This window comes from Oryzias latipes, chromosome 12 (genome assembly GCF_002234675.1).
Source record: "Oryzias latipes chromosome 12, ASM223467v1".
NCBI lineage: Eukaryota > Metazoa > Chordata > Actinopteri > Beloniformes > Adrianichthyidae > Oryzias > Oryzias latipes.
Window position 1 is genome coordinate 27,990,512 of NC_019870.2, and position 20,104 is coordinate 28,010,615.

At 43.6% G+C, this 20,104-nt stretch overlaps 1 protein-coding gene across 3 annotated transcripts; it reads left to right on the top strand.

Annotated features, from left to right (window-relative positions):
• The first annotated feature begins 954 nt into the window (after positions 1-954).
• Positions 955-19,673, top strand: LOC101166031 (putative cell agglutination protein pfl5). 3 transcript variants are annotated; one of them, XM_023960867.1, is made up of 4 exons: positions 955-1,157; positions 4,197-4,904; positions 6,500-6,649; positions 18,627-18,710. In XM_023960867.1, the coding sequence occupies exons 1-3, from the start codon at positions 1,130-1,132 to the stop codon at positions 6,598-6,600; spliced, it is 837 nt and encodes a 278-aa protein (XP_023816635.1). In that variant the 5' UTR covers positions 955-1,129; the 3' UTR covers positions 6,601-6,649; positions 18,627-18,710. The 3 variants fall into 3 exon arrangements, with proteins under 3 accessions (XP_023816635.1, XP_023816633.1, XP_023816634.1); XM_023960865.1 differs by lacking the exon at positions 6,500-6,649 and adding an exon at positions 19,334-19,673 and having other exon boundaries at positions 956-1,157; positions 18,627-18,705; XM_023960866.1 differs by lacking the exon at positions 6,500-6,649 and adding an exon at positions 19,337-19,673 and having other exon boundaries at positions 956-1,157; positions 18,627-18,705.
• Positions 19,674-20,104: the final 431 nt, after the last annotated feature.

Sequence of the window (20,104 nt, forward strand, 5' to 3'; positions counted from 1 at the left end):
GCTAAAGAGACCGAAACATTCAATGACAGAATAAGACTGTATTTACTGCCTTTCAGTCTAACAGATAAGCAAAACTCACTGGCCTTAACGTTGCATTACAGCTGCAGTTGTGATCTGTTTTTTGCAGATACAGTGATAGCTGAGAATCAATGAAGCAACAAAGTCCAGATGAGAGTCCAGAGGACAGATCCATCCATCCATCCTATGTTTCTGCTTTGTCCTGTGCCGGGTCACGGTGACGCTGGGCTCCATCCCAGCTGCCATTGTTGCAGCTTGGACAGTTCTGTAGTCTATTCTAGGGTCACACACACATAACTACACACACCGAAGGGACAATTCACAGCAGGCGTTTGGACTGTGGGAGGACGTGCATGCATGACCAGGAAAAACTTCACACAGACAGGATTTAAACCAGTACTTTCTTACTGCTAACCAACCCGCCACCATGTGGCTCTGAGTTCTGTAAAGAGTCTCTCTTGGCCACTGACTCATAAGACATAATTTGGTTTTCTTTCACAGCTTCTCCACGCTGGCCTGTGTAACGTTGCCCTCTGTTGGCGGACCAAAACACGACAGTTTAAATTCATGTAAAAATATACCCTAAATATAACTTCAATCAAAGTAGAAGCATCAAGCAGTCCAACAGAAATATTCACAACCGAGCACCCACGTGGTTATTTGTGTGGTAATAGATTTATAAGCTCCCATCTGCTTTCCTTAAAACCTTGTGCTATCCTAAGCACTTTAACGTTGGGAGTTGGGTCATCTAGACCCACTAGACAGTGCTCTGAACCTTTTTTCTTCAATGATTTGTGATCTTCACTGGTGTCCATGGATTACATGAAATCTTTCCACCTTTATCCACCTTTGTCATGGTAGGGAGAACACGTCAATGGAAGGGTGGGGTCATCTAAGATAGCACAAGGGTTATAAAGTAACCGAACTTCCTGTTTCTGTTCATTGTTCAACACAGCCTCACACTCTCTAAGGCTTCCATCATCAAGCCTCGCCCCCACATCGCCCTAATCTGTAATCAGTCTCCTCCAGCCGCTCACTCCTCCAGCGTCCAAAGTGCAGCGTTTCTTCAGCTCCATGTGTTTGTGAATACAGCCAGTTGAACAGCGGGAAGATGAGGCTTCTGCAAACCCTGATAACATGTGAGTAAAGAAGAGCTATTCTGCTCTTCTGCACCAGTTTGACTGATGGCCGCTTTTCTAAGAACCCCGAAAAGATCATTCTCTGTTTTTACAGAAGCTTCAGCTTCAGTTTGTTCACAGAATGTTCATTTCAAACTAGGTCATAAGATAATGACATTATTCCAGCTTTATCTGAAATGTGTCGTACAGCTTCCTCCAGGGTTTGATTTACTGACAGAACGTGACATAAGCGGTGTCTCAGTCCATGCTTAAGGAGGAAACAACTCAGAGTATGATTTTTTACGGCTGTGAGGAGCAGAGCATGCACATGAGATCTGCGATGAAGTCATTTGAAGATAAGTCCTTTTGCATCTTTGGATCTTCTTGTTCTTTAAAAATGTTTTCTTTAATTTCAACCATCGTTCGAACACAAACAAACAAACAATATGTGATCAGAGAGCTGCAGGAGGCAGAAACCTCACACATCGATCTCTTATCTGACTTCCTGTACACGGAAACCTCGATGGCGAGACTCTGCTTCCTTCCTTCACAGCCGACTGTTAACTGACAGAAAGAAGTTCATACTTTGACTGTATCACCTGGAAAGCGACTGGAAGTCGTTTCATCACCACTATGAACAAAACAGGAAAACACTTTACTCCTCTGTGCTAAAGATTCCGTCAGGTTTCACTTTTGTCAGTTCGAGCAGATTATGAACCTGAAGAAAATCAGAATTAAATGGTTAAAGAAAGTTTCTGTCCATCAAAGACAGCAGTTTAAGTACTTCATTTGGAGGAGGGGGGGGGGGGGGGGTCAGCAGCAGGTTGTGCAGCAGTGTTAGTAAAACAGTACAAATCTATTGTTAGATGTCAATAAATGATTTTGGAGTTTATCTTAAACCAAAATACAGCTGAGAGACGAATTAAAAAAAAAGAGCCCCATCAGCAAAAATCCGTTGCACAAAAGGGTCTACAAACAGAAGGGGGGTGTCATTCGGGGACTTCTCCAGTAAATGCTTCAACTGTCCAAACCAGAATCTTAGCCAGTGTAAGGAAGAATTAACGGGATGTGTCTGTTAAGTCCAGTTTAAAGCACTCGGCAGCATTTGGCGCCATTTCCAAATGACTGAGAAAACAATTTGTTAAAATAAACAAAAAGAAACTATTTGATTGTAAAAGTAAAGAAAAAAAACCCATAGATAATCCTTTCATCAGAAATATTTCTATTGATTAAGGCTTAATAGATGTTTTTTGTATGAGACTAGTTGTTGTTCACCTTTTAGCCCCTCCCTCGAGGATCGCAAAGCGAATCAGCTTTCACTGTTTCATGTAGTTTGTTCGGAAGAGATTTAAGTTTTACTATTTTTCGACTTTGACAGTCGAAGTGCTGTGATGTGAAATGAAGCTCACCCTGAGCATTATGATCAGTTTTTTGCTTTGCTCTGACACAACTTATAAACTGCTCTCTCGTGGCTGAAAGAACAGGATGCAAAAAGATCTCCCCAGCTTTGCTTCTTTAGTTTCCCCCTTTAGCACCCGGAGTTGGTTTCCCTTCCTGTTTTGATAATAGTGGTCCATCTATCCATCCACCCATCCATCCATCCATTCATCCATCCATCCATCCATCCATCCATCCATCCATCCATCCATCCATCCATCCATCCATCCATCCATCCATCCATCCATCCACCTACCCACCCACCCATCCATCCATCCATCCATCCATCCACCTAACCATCCATCCATCCATCCATCCATCCATCCACCTACCCACCCACCTGCCCACCCACCCATCCTTACATCCAACCATCCATCCATCTTTCCATCCACCTACCCACCCACCCATCCATCCATCCATCCATCCATCCATCCATCCATCCATCCATCCTTACATCCAACCATCCATCCATCCTTCCATCCACCTACCCACCCACCCATCCATTCATCCATCCATCCATCCACCTAACCATCCATCCATCCATCCATCCATCCACCTACCCACCCACCTGCCCACCCACCCATCCTTACATCCAACCATCCATCCATCTTTCCATCCACCTACCCACCCACCCATCCATCCATCCATCCATCCATCCATCCATCCATCCATCCTTACATCCAACCATCCATCCATCCTTCCATCCACCTACCCACCCACCCATCCATTCATCCATCCATCCATCCACCTAACCATCCATCCATCCATCCATCCATCCACCTACCCACCCACCTGCCCACCCACCCATCCTTACATCCAACCATCCATCCATCTTTCCATCCACCTACCCACCCACCCATCCATCCATCCATCCATCCATCCATCCATCCATCCATCCATCCTTACATCCAACCATCCATCCATCCTTCCATCCACCTGCCCACCCACCCATCCTTACATCCAACCATCCATCCATCTTTCCATCCACCTACCCACCCACCCATCCACCCATCCATCCATCCATCCATACATACATACATACATACATACATACATACATACATACATACATACATACATACATCTTCAGAATCTGCTGAATCCCTTTCAGACTCACAGGGGTTGCTGAAGCCAACCCAGTTACTGGTGGGTAAGGGGGGGTGCATCCCGAACAGGCCTCCAATCTGTTGTGGGGTCTCACGCTCACACATCACGGGGCAATTCAGCATCACCAATTAATCTTAAAAGCATGTTTTTTGGACTGTGGGAGGAAACCAAAGGAGGAGAACATGCAAGATGCAAACTCCACAGGGACATATCTTTGCTGAGATTTGAACCAGGGCCTTCTCACTGTGAGGTGAAAATGCTAATCATGTGATGAACTTAAGAAAGTCAATGTATCTCACAGCGTTTCCTATTAAGGCGTTATGTCTTTTATTAAAAGTCACATGTCTGACTAGAAAAAAAGCTGACTCGGTAGAGCCAAACCACAGACAAAGAACCTAACCCTAATATAAAACCCTAACCCCTAATTTCGAAGAAAACCTTTGCTAGCTGATTTCCTCTGAAAGTCTGTTTTGTAATTGCTGGGATTATCCAATAAAAAGGATGTTTTTGTTTCAGGTCTGCTGCTGGACTCAATATCATGCAAAGTAGAATCAGCTCCACCAACACCAACGGGAAAGTCAACTCCAGTAAAAGACTCAACAATGACCTCCATGGGAACATCACAATCTCTAACCAGCCCTGATCCTAACACCACAAAAGCTATAACTCGCTATGCTTCGTCATCACCACAAACCACAACTTTACTCACAGAAGTGACTGGAACTCAGACTGGAACAGCTCAAACCGTCCATCCAACTACCCCCATCACCACCCACACCATGTCCAGTACAGTCCCCAGCACCGGCACCATGACCAGTACAGAACCCAGCACCGGCACCGTGACTAGTGCAATCCCCAGCACCGGCACCATGACTAGTGCAATCCTCAGCACCGGCACCAGGACCAGTGCGATCCCCAGCACCGGCACCATGACTAGTGCAATCTTCAGCACCGGCACCATGACCAGTACAGAACCCAGCACTGGCACCATGAACAATACAGTCCCCAGCACCGGCACCATCAGCAGCACCATGACCAGTACAGAACCCACCACCGGCACCATGACCAGTACAGTCCCCAGCACCATCAGCAGCACCATATTCAGCACAGTCCCCAATACTGACACCTCTCTAAAAACAAGCGGCTCCACCAGTGCCACCAAAACCACGTCTGACTCCACCACAGTGACACAGGGGGAACCCAGGCCTGAAAGTCTGAGCTCAGGTAAGGAACTCCAAACCTTTTAGCTCAATTTTTGAAATGTTTTGGAGTGAGGAAGGGATCTGCTAATTAAATTTAGTAAAGAGTGTTTGTAGTCTTCTTCTCTTCAATGCTTTACCCGCTTGAATTATTTCTTGCAGTCTGATATCAGTTAATCTCTGCAATTTTACTTTCCTGCTTTGCAGAAGAATTTATTTAATCCCAGCGATGCAGTGATGTCTTGATGGTTAAGACTTTTGTAGTTTGGCTTTGCAACTAAACTTTCTTCTGGACAGGAATTGATCACAGCTAAAGTAAATAACTCTAGTCATAGCTGCCAATATTGATCTGTTTAATGTGTGTGTCAGCATAGGTGACCTCTGCAAATATCTTTTCATCCCTTTTACATTCCTCTTAATATACATTCTATATTTTCTTAAACTACACAATTTTTACTGTGGCCGTACCATTGATTCTAGACAAACCTGTTTAAACCGTTTTGTTCATTTTAGCTTCCTTCCACATCAAATATATATTTCAAAAAACAAAGGTCCAACTGTTTACTTAGAACGAACGATTTATATAAACGACCCCAGAGCTGTAATTTATGTATGTAATTATGTATGTATTTATGTAATTTATGTAATTTATGTAAGGTGTTTTCTATCATAAATGAATGGGGTACAGAGAGGGTTGATTGCATGGGGCGGTCAACTGTGGAATAAGGAATGTCAACATATTGTAACGACTCAGCTGGTACGTTACTGTAGCGGGGAAACGAGAGCCGAACTGCTAATTAACTGGCTGTATTGGAGAGCTGTCCGTGCCCCATTCACCGCACGAGTCTGGACAGTCTCAGAGAGGAAGAAGTAGGCAAAGGCGCTAAATCTCCTTTCCGGCATAAACGCCCATCTATTTGAACATCACACAAACAGACAAACAGCATGGAGGTCACTTCTGCTCACAACCCCCTCACTCATGGTGAGGAACTTTACACCCAAGATTCCCCACTACCCATGAGCCTTAAGAGCTAAAGGCGGGGTTAACTCCCAGGTCGCCGCAGCGCCCAAACCTAAGAGGGTTAAGGGTCCCCACAACCCTCACATAGTTGAAAACGCATGCTCACAATTCTGGGTTCTAACCATCGGCGTAACAGTCTTCCTCTGTGCTGGCTGGGTTGCCTACCTGTTACTGACACAGTTCCGTGCCAGTAGGTGCCGAGCCAGCAGAATCAAGCACTGTCCCCGCAGTGGGGCAACATAACCATCTGGGTGTATGTCACCTTGGGGGAGCAAACGCTATCCAGTTAACTGCTACTGAAGTAATTCCTCTGCAGTCTCAGCTTCCTGCAGGGTTGCCCCCAGGGTAGATGGCCTCACCAGCCATGCATGCTGGTGCAGATGTTCCAGAGCAAGTCCTCTTATAAAGGCATGGAGGCTCAGTTCCTTCACTGCTGCAGGTGGAAAGGTTGGGTAACCGAAGAGAAGAGCTGCACATCAGCGGCGAAGGTCCCAGGCGTTTGTCTTCTGTATCGCGACGAGACTCCAGCTGCTATCGGTTCCGTTCTGTCAAAAATTGCTCTCCAAAACGTCATTCCAATGCTGCTGCTGTCCATGCAGACAGGTCTCGCCGCTTCGCAGAAGAGAGGTCCAGCAGTACCTGGAGTGTAGCGCCCTCCAAAGCCAGGCCTAGCCCTGGGAATCCAGCCCCCAAAGCTTAAGTTGACCTGAGCCAGGACTGGTTCCAACGGTGCCAAACCACTGCAGTGCGTAAGTTTGACTGGGATGTGCATCGTCATCATAAACTACTCTAGACGGTTCAACGGCGTGGAAACCCGACTCGCAGGGAAAGGCTGCAGATGACGGCGGGTACTCGTACCTTCAGGGAGATGATTTCGCTCTTGCTCCTTGATTGTCCCGAGTTGCCTCCAGGATGCGAATTTGTTGCTCTGTCTCAGTCATCTCTCGCTCCATGTCGTTGCAGCACCGGCTAAATCATCCCACTTCTGACACCAATGTAACGACCAAGCTGGTACGTCACAGTAGCGGGGAAACGGGGGCTGTGCCGCTAATTAACTGGCTGTATTGGAGAGCTGTCTGTCCCCCATACACCCCACGAGTCCGGACAGTCTCAGAGAGGAAGAAGTAGGCAGAGAAGCATAACCTCCTTTCTAGCATCAACGCACATTTATTTAAACAAAGACAAAGCATGGAGGTCACTTCTGCTCACAACCCCCTCACTCATGGTGAGGAACTTTACAGCCAAGATTCCCCACTTCCCATGAGCCTTAGGAGCTAAAGGCGGGGTTAACTCCAAGGTCGCCACACTATATTATGGTATTAATAAGAAGTTTGTGGTCAATATTTATTGGATTGCTCAGAAAAGGGTTCCTACTGTTTTTATGTTTCAAATTAGAGACTATAGACATGATGCTTTGTTTTGGTTTTTCTTAATTTTTCTTGATGGTTATTGTAGATTAAAGGAATACCCCTTGTTGGTGTAAAAGTAAAGGTTGAAGTTTTAAACCAGATAATCAGATTGGAGTTAATTAGATCTGACCTCGATTTCAGACTTTTAGCTTTTTTGATGAACCAGTTCAGATTGCTTCCTTGTTACTTTGAGTCTGCTAAAACGTGACGTACAAAGCAGCTTTACAGGGAATGACTGAAAAATATGCAGACATATGCAGAATACTTTTGTGTTTCAAACACATTTCTGTCTTTCATACCACATGCCTGATATAATTACATTAATGCATAAGGGTTGAGTTCATCATTCATGCATATGTCTGTCAAGGGTTTCGGCCAACAGGTCTTTATGTAAATTTGGCTTTGAGCTGTTTAACATTTTTGGTCAGTTGAGAAGTACACAATTTACGCGTATTTTATGTAGTTATTGCACATTTATTACATAAGTCTTACACAATTGAGCATGACTTGTGAAATGCATATGCAAATTTGTGGCTTTCCACGACTGTTCTACGTATGTCTATAACAGACTTTTCATGCATGTAGCTCCAATGTATAATTTTTATATTGTCTATTCATCGCACATGTGACGTATGACTTGATTGACGCAAATGTTGGGCCAGATTTGGCTTTTACTTTGGTTTATGTGTTCTTTGTGTGGTTTATTTGTACTTATACCATGGTCCGGGTGAATACTTGATTCCGATTGGCTGTTTGGTGTAGATCAAAAAGTTATAATGCAGGCCCAAAAAAGTAGTTCCGGTCACGTAGCTTAAATGTTCTGTTTAACCGCGCCGGCTTCTTTAAAACAAACTTTATCTTCATCATCTGGAAAAAAACGGTAAGCGGTAAGAGGGAAACCTTCTTCCTGAACCGATGCTTTATTTAACACATCAGGAACATCAGCATAGACATCACTTTCCTTTGCTGCTGCAGGCCAGGTCAGTGCCGGCTCGGTGCACCACATTACAAATAGTTTGTTTTTTGTGAAAAAAGCAATCCAAACCGAAACAATAACAAGAAAAAATAACTAAAAACTGGTTGAATATTTATTTCTTTTGTAGGTGACCATGGTAAAAGCGGGTGAATGGCCTTGGAAGTGTGCATGATCAGAAATGAATGCACTTCGAGGAACGGTTCAGGCTTCCTCAGTGTGCATTCATTTCTACTCTGATTTTAATGTTATTCATTCAGAATACATCTGTGAAAATTTTACATAGAGAACCACAACTTTTCTCACTTTTTCCACGCATATTCATGTATGTAATACACGCAAAATGTACGTAGTGGCTGTGTGGCTTTGCATTTAATGAATCTTTTAATTTTCATTGTTCTTCCAGCCTAAAACAAAGATGTCAGTCCTAAAAGCTGCAGAGCTTCTTATTCCTCAGACAGTGGTGGACGAAATTGTTGGTACCCCTCCACAATGCTCACTGAAATGACTTGAAACGTTCAAAAGTAACAATAAATCAAAATTTATTGAAGATTAAATAATCAAAATCAGCCATTACTTTTGAGTTGTTGATTAACAGAATGATTTAAAAAAACAAACTAATGAAATAGGGCTGGACAAAAATGATGGTACCCATAACTTAATATTTTGTTGCACAACCTTTTGAGGCAATCACTGCAATGAAATGGTTTCTGTATTTGTCAATGAGCCTTCTGCACCTGTCCACAGGTATTTTGGCCCACTCCTCATGAGCAAAGTGCTCCAATTGTCTCAGGTTTGACGGGTTTCTTCTCCAAATGGCATGTTTAAGCTCCTTCCACTGATGTTTAATGGGATTCAGATCTGGGCTCATAGAATTCACTTCAGAATAGTCCAGCGCTTTTATCTTAGCCGTTCTTGGTTATTTTTGGCTGTGTGTTTTGGATCATTGTCCTGTTGGAAGACCCATGACCTGCGACTGATACCAAGCTTTCTGACACTAGGCAGCACATTTCTATCCAGAATGCCTTGATAATCTGGAGATTTCATTTGACCTTGCACATTTTCAAGACACCCTGTGCCAGATGTAGCGAAGCAGCCCCGAAACAGAACTGAGCCTCCTCCATGTTTCACAGTAGGGACAGTGTTCTCCAGTTCTGTCCAAAGGACATTTTCCCAAAATGAACTTCAAGCTGCTTAGAGATGGTTTTATAGCCTTTACCTTTACGTTGTTTGTCTATAATTTTGTTTCTAATGTCCTGGGACAATTCTCTCCTTGGCTTTCTGTTGTCCATGTTCAGTGTGGTTCACACCTTTTCACCAAACAGTAAAATGACTATTTGTCTCCCTTTAAATAGGCAGACTTTCTGATTATGGGTTGGAAAACAGCTGTGATGTCAATTAAAGGACATCCCTGAGTTCATCATGACCCCTGGGCAATTAGTTCTCAGTCTTTTATGGAGGTACCATCATTTTTGTCCAGCCTTATTTCATTAGTTTGTTGTTTAATAATTCTGTTAATCTGTTAGGGTGAGGGCACATCACTGTGAGTAATCAGGAGATGTCCCCTCAGTGCCCTACCCGCCAATTTTAACTGCACCCCCCTTAGTACACACACCCCTTCCCCCTCAAAATATACACTCCAACACATAACACACACCCATGCACACACACACCCCCACAAACACACATACACGCACACACACATTTTTCAAGGAAGGTGGGACCTAGGACCATCTGTCCCCTACCCCTTCTCTGGTAGGGGGTACGGGTCCCTTGGCGGCGGCTGCCGTGTCCCCTGGGTGCCGGTCTCCTGGGCCCGGCGGTGCTCTCTCCGATCGGGGGGTGGGGGGGGTGGGGGGTGGGGGGGGTTCACATTACACCTGAGCCGGGGGTGTCCGTGTCCCTGGGGGTGGGTTCGGGTCCTTGCCCCTGGGCGCTGGGCCCCGCCAAACTTCCAACAGTGGCCGAGTCTGGTCGGGCCATGTTTACAACACCCTTTGTGGCCCCCCTTTTTCCCTGGGGTGCTCCCCTCCGGGGTGGGGGTGGCTGGCCCCTGCCTTGCTCCTCCCTGGACCAACCGTGGGCCGGGTGGGTGGCTGCCTGGAGCGCGGAGCGGGTCTCCCTTGGGGGTCCTGACTCGTACCTGGGGTTGGGGCGGGGGGATGCCCGGAACTCCTGGGTGGTGATGGGGTGCTTGTCTGGGACTGTGGGTGCCCTTCTCGGGTGGGGCCCTGCGTTGGGCTCTTCCGGTGCGGCGGGGGGCTGTTCTCCTGGTTGGGCTGGGGCGCCGCTCTCTTTCCCCCGTGCTTCCCTGCTCTCTGGCTCTGGGGGCCTCGCGGCGGTCCTGCTGGTCCTGGCCTTGGTGGCGGATTTGGTCGCCCTGGGGGCAGTTGTCCCCTGCCTGCTGCCGTGTGGCGTTGGGGGAATTCCGGCTGCCGCTGCTGCTGTGGCGGGGGTCTGGGTGTGGGGGTGGCTGGGCGTCCTCCTCCTTCTTTTCACATTCCACCATCCATTTTAGAAGAACATAAACACTCACCTGAGCACAGGTGTTAGCTCACCATTGCACTAATAGTTTGCATGATTGAATGAATGAAAGATCTCACACTAATTGGTTTAAAGGCATAAGTATGCGCGTGTGAACACTATCTGTTTTGTATACATGTTGACATGTGGACATTTTTGCAGCTAACAGGTGTGTAGGTGACATTTCGGCGTGTGTGTGGACGGGCCCCGCCCTTTTTGTACCACATTTGAGCCTTGCCGTGGTGATGGACAACCAGTAAACTTGTCTGCTCTGTGCTGCTTCATGGTCTTATCCCCCCTCTCCCACTATCACCCCCCCCCCTCTCTAACGTCCCTCTCTCTTCTTCCCTCCTTTCCTTTTCCGTCCGGTCCAACACCAAAGATTTTCAAACATGGTTGAAATTAATAAAGTTTGGCCTCAATTACAAAAGGGGTTTATTCAGTCATACCTTTGGTTTGTCTGAAGATTAATAACCCCTCTTGTTAAAGTAAAATATGTCCAACACAAGAGGCCCTCAGCTCTCATCTGCCTGCCCAGCTGTTGGACAGGACAAGTTAAAAAAAAAATAATTCTCTTAATCAACAACTCAAAAGTAATGGCTGATTTTGATTATTTAATTTTCAATAAATTTGAATTAATTGTTACTTTTGAATGTTTCAAGTCATTTCAGTGAGCGTTGTGGACTTTCTTTAACTGAGGGGTACCAACAGTTTTGTCCACCACTTTAATAACTTATTTTGTTCCGTGTGAATGACCTTCTTTCTCGTCATCTCTGACTGTTATGACTCAAAGCTTTTATAGCTTCAAGTAGTTTCTGTGCCGGTTTGACTTGAAGTGAAACTAAAAACAAAGGTTTCCAGTAATTATTTTATTATGAATATGATCAAACTGATTTAAACTAGCCAGAAAATGTAAAGTAGCAATCTATGAACAGTAGTCTCTGTTCATAGAGACAATGAAGCTCTAACAACACAAAACCTCAGAGAGTAAAGTCCTGTGAGCAGATAAAAACACACAATGGGGCAAAGCCTCACTATCTGTGTCTAATGTCTCCTGCAGCACAGTCAGATAAGACTACTGACTGTTTATGAGAAGTGGAGCGAGGGAGTCATCCCTAGAAAATTACTTTCTTCCGGTTCCAACCAACCTGACTTTTTTTCACGATACTGATGCTGCCACGTTTGAACCGGATGATGTCCCTCTATGGGTTCACTCTATGACTTTGATATTTGGTGTGGGACACATGTGTACACCATACAGGTTTACCATTTTTCACCCGGAAGGGCAGCTGTGCCTAAGGCTTTAACTTCTCAGACAAACATTGACACGTTTCTCTCAAGGAAGTAGCCAGTTAATACCAGAACTCAAAGGTCATTTAAGTTTGTTCTGCTGGAGGAGAAAGTTATCATCGGTTCAAAGTACACAAAGAAACAAAAGCAGGTTTTAGATCTAACTGTGAGCAGACTGAAGTCGCAGAGATTCTTTTCAGAAACAAAGAGCTTAAAACAGTTTTTTAGGTTACATGTGTCATTTAAACTGAGTATAAAGTGATAATTAATATGATTTATGGATGTTTTATGGAAACATAAACAAACAGAAATGTTTTTTTTTATTAGCAGCTGCTTATCACTCAGGTTGCATGACATCTTTTCATTATTTTAATCTTGTAAATTCGGTATACCAAAAGTATTTTTTCCTCAACACACTAACATTACTAATCTTGATTCAATATTTTATCCATCCAGAGCCAGGAGACAGTAATCATGGTAAACATTATATTATCTTCTTCTTTCTCTTTCGGCTTTTCCCATCAGGGGTCGCCACAGCGAATCATCCTTTTCCACCTCACTCTGTCATGGACATCTTCTACCCTAACATTAGCCAACTTCATGTCCTCTGTTAAGACATCCATATATCTCCTCTTTGGCCGTCCTCTTGCCCTCCGGCCAGGCAGCTCCATCTCCAACATCCTTCTACCAATATATCCACTATCCCTCCTCTGAACATGTCCAAACCATCTCAGTCTGGCTTCTCTGACTTTGTAGCTAACACAGGCAACATGAGCCGTCCCTCTGATGTACTCGTTCCTTATCCTGTCTAACCTGGTCACTCCTAAGGAGAACCTCAACATCTTCATCTCCGCTACCTCCATCTCAGCCTCTTGTCTCTGTCTCACTGCTACCGTCTCTAACCAATAGAGCAGAGCTGGTCTCACCACTGTCTTGTACACCTTTCCTTTGAGTCTTGCTGGCACTCTTCTGTCACACAACACTCCTGACACTTTCCTCCACCCGCTCCAACCTGCCTGCACTCGCCTCTTCACCTCTTTTCCACACTCCCCATCACACTGAACTGTTGACCCCAAGTACTTAAACTCCTGCACCTTCTTCACCTCAGTCCCCTGTAACCTAACGCTTCTACCTTGATCCCTCTCGTTCAGACACATGTATTCTGTCTTACTACGACTGACCTTCATACCTCTTCTTTCCAGAGCAAACCTCCACCTCTCTAGCTGTTCCTCCACCTGCTCTCTACTCTCACTGCAAATTACAATGTCATCCGCAAACATCATTGTCCAGGGAGATTCCTGTCTTACCTCGTCTGTCAGCCTGTCCATCAGCATAGCAAACAAAAAAGGACTCAAAGCTGATCCTTGGTGTAGTCCCACCTCCACCTTGAACTCCTCTGTCTGACCTACAGCACATCTCACCACCGTCATACTTCTCTCATACATGTCCTGAACTACTCTGACATACTTCTCTGCCACTCCAGACGACCTCATACAGTACCACAGCTCCTCCCTCGGCACCCTGTCATACGCCTTCTCTAAATCTACCAACACACAATGCAGCTCCTTCTGACCTTCTCTGTACTTTTCCATCAACATTCTCAAAGCAAAAATGGCATCAGTGGTGCTCTTACGGGGCATGAAACCATACTGCTGCTCACAAATCTCCACCTTCTTCCTAAGCCTGGCTTCCACTACTCTTTCCCACAGCTTCATTGTGTGGCTCATCAACTTTATTCCTCTATAGTTGCTGCAGTTCTGCGTGTCACCCTTGTTTTTAAAGATCGGGACCAGAACGCTTCTCCTCCATTCCTCAGGCATCTTCTCACTCTCTAAAATCCTATTGAACAACCTTGTTAGAAATTCCACTGCTGTCTCTCCTAGGCACTTCCATACCTCCACAGGTACGTCATCAGGACCAACGGCCTTTCCGCTCTTCATCCTTTTCAGAGCCTTCCTAACCTCATCCTTTCCAATCTCTGCTACTTCCTGCTCCACAACAACCACATCTTCCTCCCTTCTTTCCCTGTCATTTTCCTCGTTCATCAGCTCCTCAAAATACTCCTTCCATCTTTTCTGTACACTCTCCTGGGTTGTTAGCACCTTTCCATCTCTGTCCTTAATCACCCTTATCTGTTGCACGTCCTTCCCATCTCTGTCTCTCTGTCTGGCTAGCCTGTACAAGTCCTTCTCTCCTTCCTTTGTGTCTAGCCTGTCATATAGCTCATCGTAAGCTTTCTGTTTGGCCTTTGCCACCTCTCTCTTCACTTTACGCTGCGCTTCCTTGTACTCCTGTCTACCTTCCTCAGTCCTTTCTACATCCCACTTCCTTTTAGCCAACCTCTTCCTCTGGACGCATTCCTGTACTTCCTCATTCCACCACCAAGTCTCTTTACCGTCTTTCCTCTTTCCAGATGACACACCTAGCACCTTCCTACCTGTTTCCCTGATAATCTCTGCTGTAGTTTCCCAGTCCTCTGGAAGCTCATCCTGACCACCCAGGACCTGCCTCAACTTCTGCCTAAATTCCTCACAAGTTTCTTCATTCTGTAGCTTCCACCACTTGGTCTTCTTTTCTGTTTTCCCTCTCTTCTTCTTCCTGACCTCCAGAGTCATCTTACACACCACCATGCGGTGCTGTCTGGCTACACTCTCTCCTACCACCACTTTGCAGTCATTAACCTCTCTCAAATGACCTCGTCTACATAGGATGTAGTCCACCTGAGTACTCCTACCTCCACTTCTGTATGTCACTCTATGTTCCTCTCTCTTCTGGAAGTAAGTGTTGACTACAGCCATTTCCATCCTCTTCGCAAAGTCCACCACCATCTGTCCCTCCAGATTCCTTTCCTTCACACCAAACCTGCCCATCACCTCCTCATCACCTCTGTTGCCCTCACCAACATGCCCATTAAAGTCTGCTCCAATAACAACTCTCTCTCCTCTGGGAAAACTCTCTATGACCTCATCCAACTCACTCCAGAATCTCTCCTTCACTTCTAACTCACAGCCAACCTGTGGCGCATACCCACTGACTACATTCACCATCACCCCTTCAATTTCTAACTTTAGGCTCATCATCCTGTCTGAGACTCTTTTCACCTCTAGAACACTGTTTACAAACTCCCCCTTCAGAATCACTCCTACCCCGTTTCTCTTCCTATCAACACCATGATAGAAAAGTTTGTATCCTCCTCCAATACTACGTGCCTTGCTGCCCTTCCACCTTGTCTCCTGCACACACAGTACATCTACCTTCCTTCTCTCCATCATGTCTGCCAGCTCTCTGCCTTTCCCTGTCATTGTACCAACGTTAAGAGTCCCTATTCTCAAACCTATGTTCCTGCCTTTTTCCTTCTCTCTCTGGCAACGGACCCTTCTGCCTCCCCTCTTTCTTCCACCAACAGTAGTCAAATTTCCACCGACACCCTGTAGGTTAACAGCATCGGTGGCGGTCGTTGTTAACCCGGGCCTCGACCGATCCGGTATGTCTAAAGTGTTGTGGATGATTCGCATGGTTATTTTGGCAATTTTTACGCCGGATGCCCTTCCTGACGCAACCCTCTCTATTTATCCGGGCTTGGGACCGGCACAGAAGTTACTAGCTTGCAACCCCTGTGGCTAGATTAAACATTATATTATCTTGGTGTAATATTAAGCCAGAAAAAAGGTCAGCAACAGTAACATGACCCACTGGTCTACAGCCTAACCTCTGTGGTCAATTTTGAATTTTGTTTTCAATTTTTCTTTAATAAAAGCATTTTTAAGCAACATTTACAACACATCAAGCAGGCATTCAAAAAGTATTTTCAGAGAAACACAGTAACTACATTTTTCCCTTTTCTACAACCATGAAGACACTGACCTTCTGTATCGTCCACAATCAAAAACATTACTGAGTCCTAAAATGTCTGTCACCATAGCATTTAAATATAAATAAAAGAGTGCTGGTCACATGATCATGTGATTCTCTGGAGAGTGGCTGCCACGATCCAAGTGAGATAACACTGTTTTCAAAGCATCAAATCAAAATTAAGGACTCAAAACTTGTTCTAATGCAGTAGGATTGATTCTGAGCCTATTACAACTTTCAAGTGAAATGTTATGCTGGAAACATTAATTGTGAAAAATGTATGTTTCCATTAAACAAAATTAAAACTTGTACAGTTAAAGGTGGAAAATAAAGCCATGCAAATGAAAAAAATAAAACAACGTTTCCACAATATTGCAACATTGATAATATTTTCAGTGTGTGTTGTGTGGACTCCAGTACCAGCTATTAGCAGTCAAGGCGGTTGATAACCGGTATTCACGGCCATTATTTGGTTTTTAGTTTAGGTACAAATATTGGTATCAAAATTTCAAGCAGCACAAACTTCAACATAACTTTATACAAATAATGTAAGATGTTTTCTTAAAGAAAAAAAGAATGAGAAACACGACCTCTGCTTGTTTCAAGTTTAAACACAAACAAAAGGGGCTCAGAGTTCCCAGGTTCAGTTTAGAGAGATAGAGAGAGAGATAGAGATAGAGAGAGAGAGAGAGATAGAGAGATAGAGAGAGAGAGAGAGAGAGAGATAGATAGATAGATAGATAGATGACTTTATTAATCCCACAATGGGGAAATTTCATTTATCTGTGGCAGCAAACGAAATTCAGAAATAATCTATATAATATAACATCAAAAAAGGACATCACAGATGTCAAGTTCCATCCATCCGTAAAAAGAGTCTGAAAAAAAAGGGAAGTTAAAAGTTGGGGCACCTGTAAAAAAAACGAAATCATCCTGATTTATCCTGGATTGAGGGGGTTTGCAGTTAAACTCCAAGACATAATCTTTGCGGTAGACAGGTCAATACACTGACAATATAAAAATATGCAAATGTCTGTCATTTGAAACAGAGGAACTAACCGTTACTGTCCGGCAGTTTTCTCTCAGTACTTTGCTGGTTTGCAGCTTCTCATATTCTGCAGTGCTCTTCCCTGTAATAAAACAAGGTCAAAATTAGGTTTTTATTCTTCTTAACAACACATAGACTTCTTCTAACATATTGTCAGCGTCATTGTTTCCCCATTGAGAGATGCTACAAGCTGGTGGAGCTGCTGCAAGTATTCGCATGATTACTTTTACACACATTGTTTTTCTAGCTTAAAGACCGTTTCCATCACCTACAGACTCAGTCTGTCCTAAACACATTCTCAGTACATCGGGTTCCTGCCCACTGCTTCTCCAGACAGTGGGCAAGACTGAATTTCAGGAGCCTCTAGTGTTGAACTGAGAACTTCAACGTGTTTTCTCATGACAACGGGTTTTTAGAAAGTTGGTCCTGTTTTGGTGGTCACTCTGGATCCTCTGATTGGACAAATAGAGGAAGGGCTCTATTTTTCTTAACTCTATAGGTGTCAGACTGTATGGGGAAACTTAAGCTTCAAGTGGGACAACTGGGGTTTTTCCACCTGAACAGTCTTGAAAATAGCCATTCAGACTGAGAAAGTAAAGCGAGAGCTTTGGAAGGTTGAGCCACAGAACAACACACCCTATGGAGCAGAGCTTTGAGCTGTAATAAAACAATATGACCTTTTGCCCCGTCTGGGTGCCGCCCATTTCATTACATTTTTATTATACATAATAAAATATGACCTTACGACAAAATGTTAGGCAGCACCTGCAGACAATATGGAGGGTACAAACAGTGCTTTTGAAATGGATTTCCAAGGTGATTTATGCAGTTATGTCCACAGGTGTCCAACCAAGGTCTGTAGCCTTGTCCCTGATGCACAGCGTTGTTTCTCCAGTTTCTCTAAATCTTGAACGTGTCACGTGGAATTGTTGGATCCACAGCTCCTCTGTAGTGGCGTGGCAGATATGTGAAAGTATCTGCTGTCAATCAAAGTTTTGCTCACATACGACACAGAGTTTCTGAATGACTTATCGCTTCAGTTGGTTTGTGTTTATTCACTTAGTTATGATTTAATGGAAACAGTGTCATTGTTTTTTTTTAACATTTATAGAATTTCGATCAAGTTTTGTGCATATTTGGAATGGAATCACAGCTAAAATGTCTAAAGTTGTTGCAGTTTGATTTTGAAAAACGTAATTTTTAAATTGTTTTCGCAAGATTTTGGTTTTACAGATAAATCTTTTCCTGCCTTGACTTCAACAGAAGCATCTTTTTTAAATCTAATAGTGCTACAAATATTCAGTGTCGTAACTTTTTTGGTTGTTACAGGTTTGCCAACGGCACTTTTTTTTTGCTTGAATTTTCCGTCATTTGTCGCACCTGTCTCAACTATTTTGTAACTTCTACCCCTAAACAGGTAAAACAAGCTCATTTTGTGTGTAAACCCCTCAGTTCAAACATAACTGCATTTTATATTATTAATGTTCTGTCACCAGTTTACCGTGAGAGCTCATAGGTCTTTTAAAGTAAAATTAAAACCAAACCTTCCTGGAATTTGGTTTGTAAAACCCCTCCAAGAAATGCCTTTTGGACAGATGGTGTTTTCTGATTGTCATTTGTTTTCTCTGCAGGTTCCGTCACAGTCATCATTATTACAGTTATCCTCCTGGCTGTCATAATCTTGGGAGGGCTGTATTACTACAAGAGGAGGTCAGTAGAGTGAAAACAAAAAAGAGATCTGAATTTTCTCCGCTATAGTTCATACAAAGTGTGTTTTTGCTGTTTATAACATGTTCTTGTGACATTTTTCTGATGATGGAGTATACAGAAGAAGAAAATTGAGAGATTCTTTATGCAAATCGTTTTGAATCACGAGTAGACGAGAAAATTCAGTTTGAAAAAGATCGTATTTGTGATGTAAAAAATACTGGCAGCTCGTTAAGTCCTGATTTGCACTTTCCAAGGCTCCAGTTAAAAATTAATAATAAAAACTTTGAGTAGTAATAATATCAACAGTTTAAAAATTGATTTTGTGAATTGCTATTGATGAAAGACAGAGCAGTTAAAGTCCTTGTGTTAGCATCACAAAATGTACTTTAAAACAACATCACCATAATAGACAGTTATTGCTTTAGCATCACTAAAAATTAAGCTGCAGATGTCGGCGCCTTTGTTAATAAATGTATGTTAATAAAAACAGGTCAGTTTGTTATTTTACTGCTCAGGTTTTTAGTTGTTTTTCCTGTTTGTTTCGACTTTGGTCTGATTTTAGTGCACAATTTTAATTGAACGCTTTGACTCTTTGCTTAACATTTGTTGTTTTTGCTCTTCAATCCAGCAGAGCATCGTATGGCCGCCTGCTGGACACGCATGAAACTGCGGATAATTTCACCAACCCCATGTATGACCCTTGAAGCTCAACGGCTGATCTCCAGGACTCAAAGTTCTGGAGGAAAGATCCTGATGAGAACAGTTAACCTAACCAGGAGTTCCACCTCTGCAGTAATCTGCTGTTTCCCTTCAATCCTGCTGGCATGAGATGAAGGTTGTTGGTGCTAAACTCTGAGACGGGAGGCCATTCTGACATATAATGCACTTTTAAATTTCCAAACTAGTGTGGGCGCCTACATTCAATCGATCAAAACATCTGGAATAAAAAGCTAATTTCAAGTTATCAAGAGTTCTACATTGATTTCTCCTAAAAGCCTCAGAAATCAGAGTAACAAAGTCTTTATTAAACATTTCCACTTGTTTTTCTTCAGACATAAACAGTGGAGCACTTCCAGCTTTGGTTGATCTTTTAAAACCTAAATGGTTTAGTTTAAAGTTTAAAGACTTACAAACCTAATTATCAAGCAGAACTGCAATGTTGGTAAATAACAACCACTCTGTCAGTAATCCCACTAGTACTCTGAATAGTGTAGGAGTAGTTATACTTGTCTATTTGAGTGCATCCTACTGCTGTGTAGTGTTCTGTGGAGATGATGTATTATTTTAAAACTGGAAGTTAGACGCATGTGGAAAACACACAAATCCTAGCTGAGAGACACTAAAACAGGAGTTTTGTGACTTCTTCCTGTTTGAACAAACCTGCTTCACTTCTCAAACT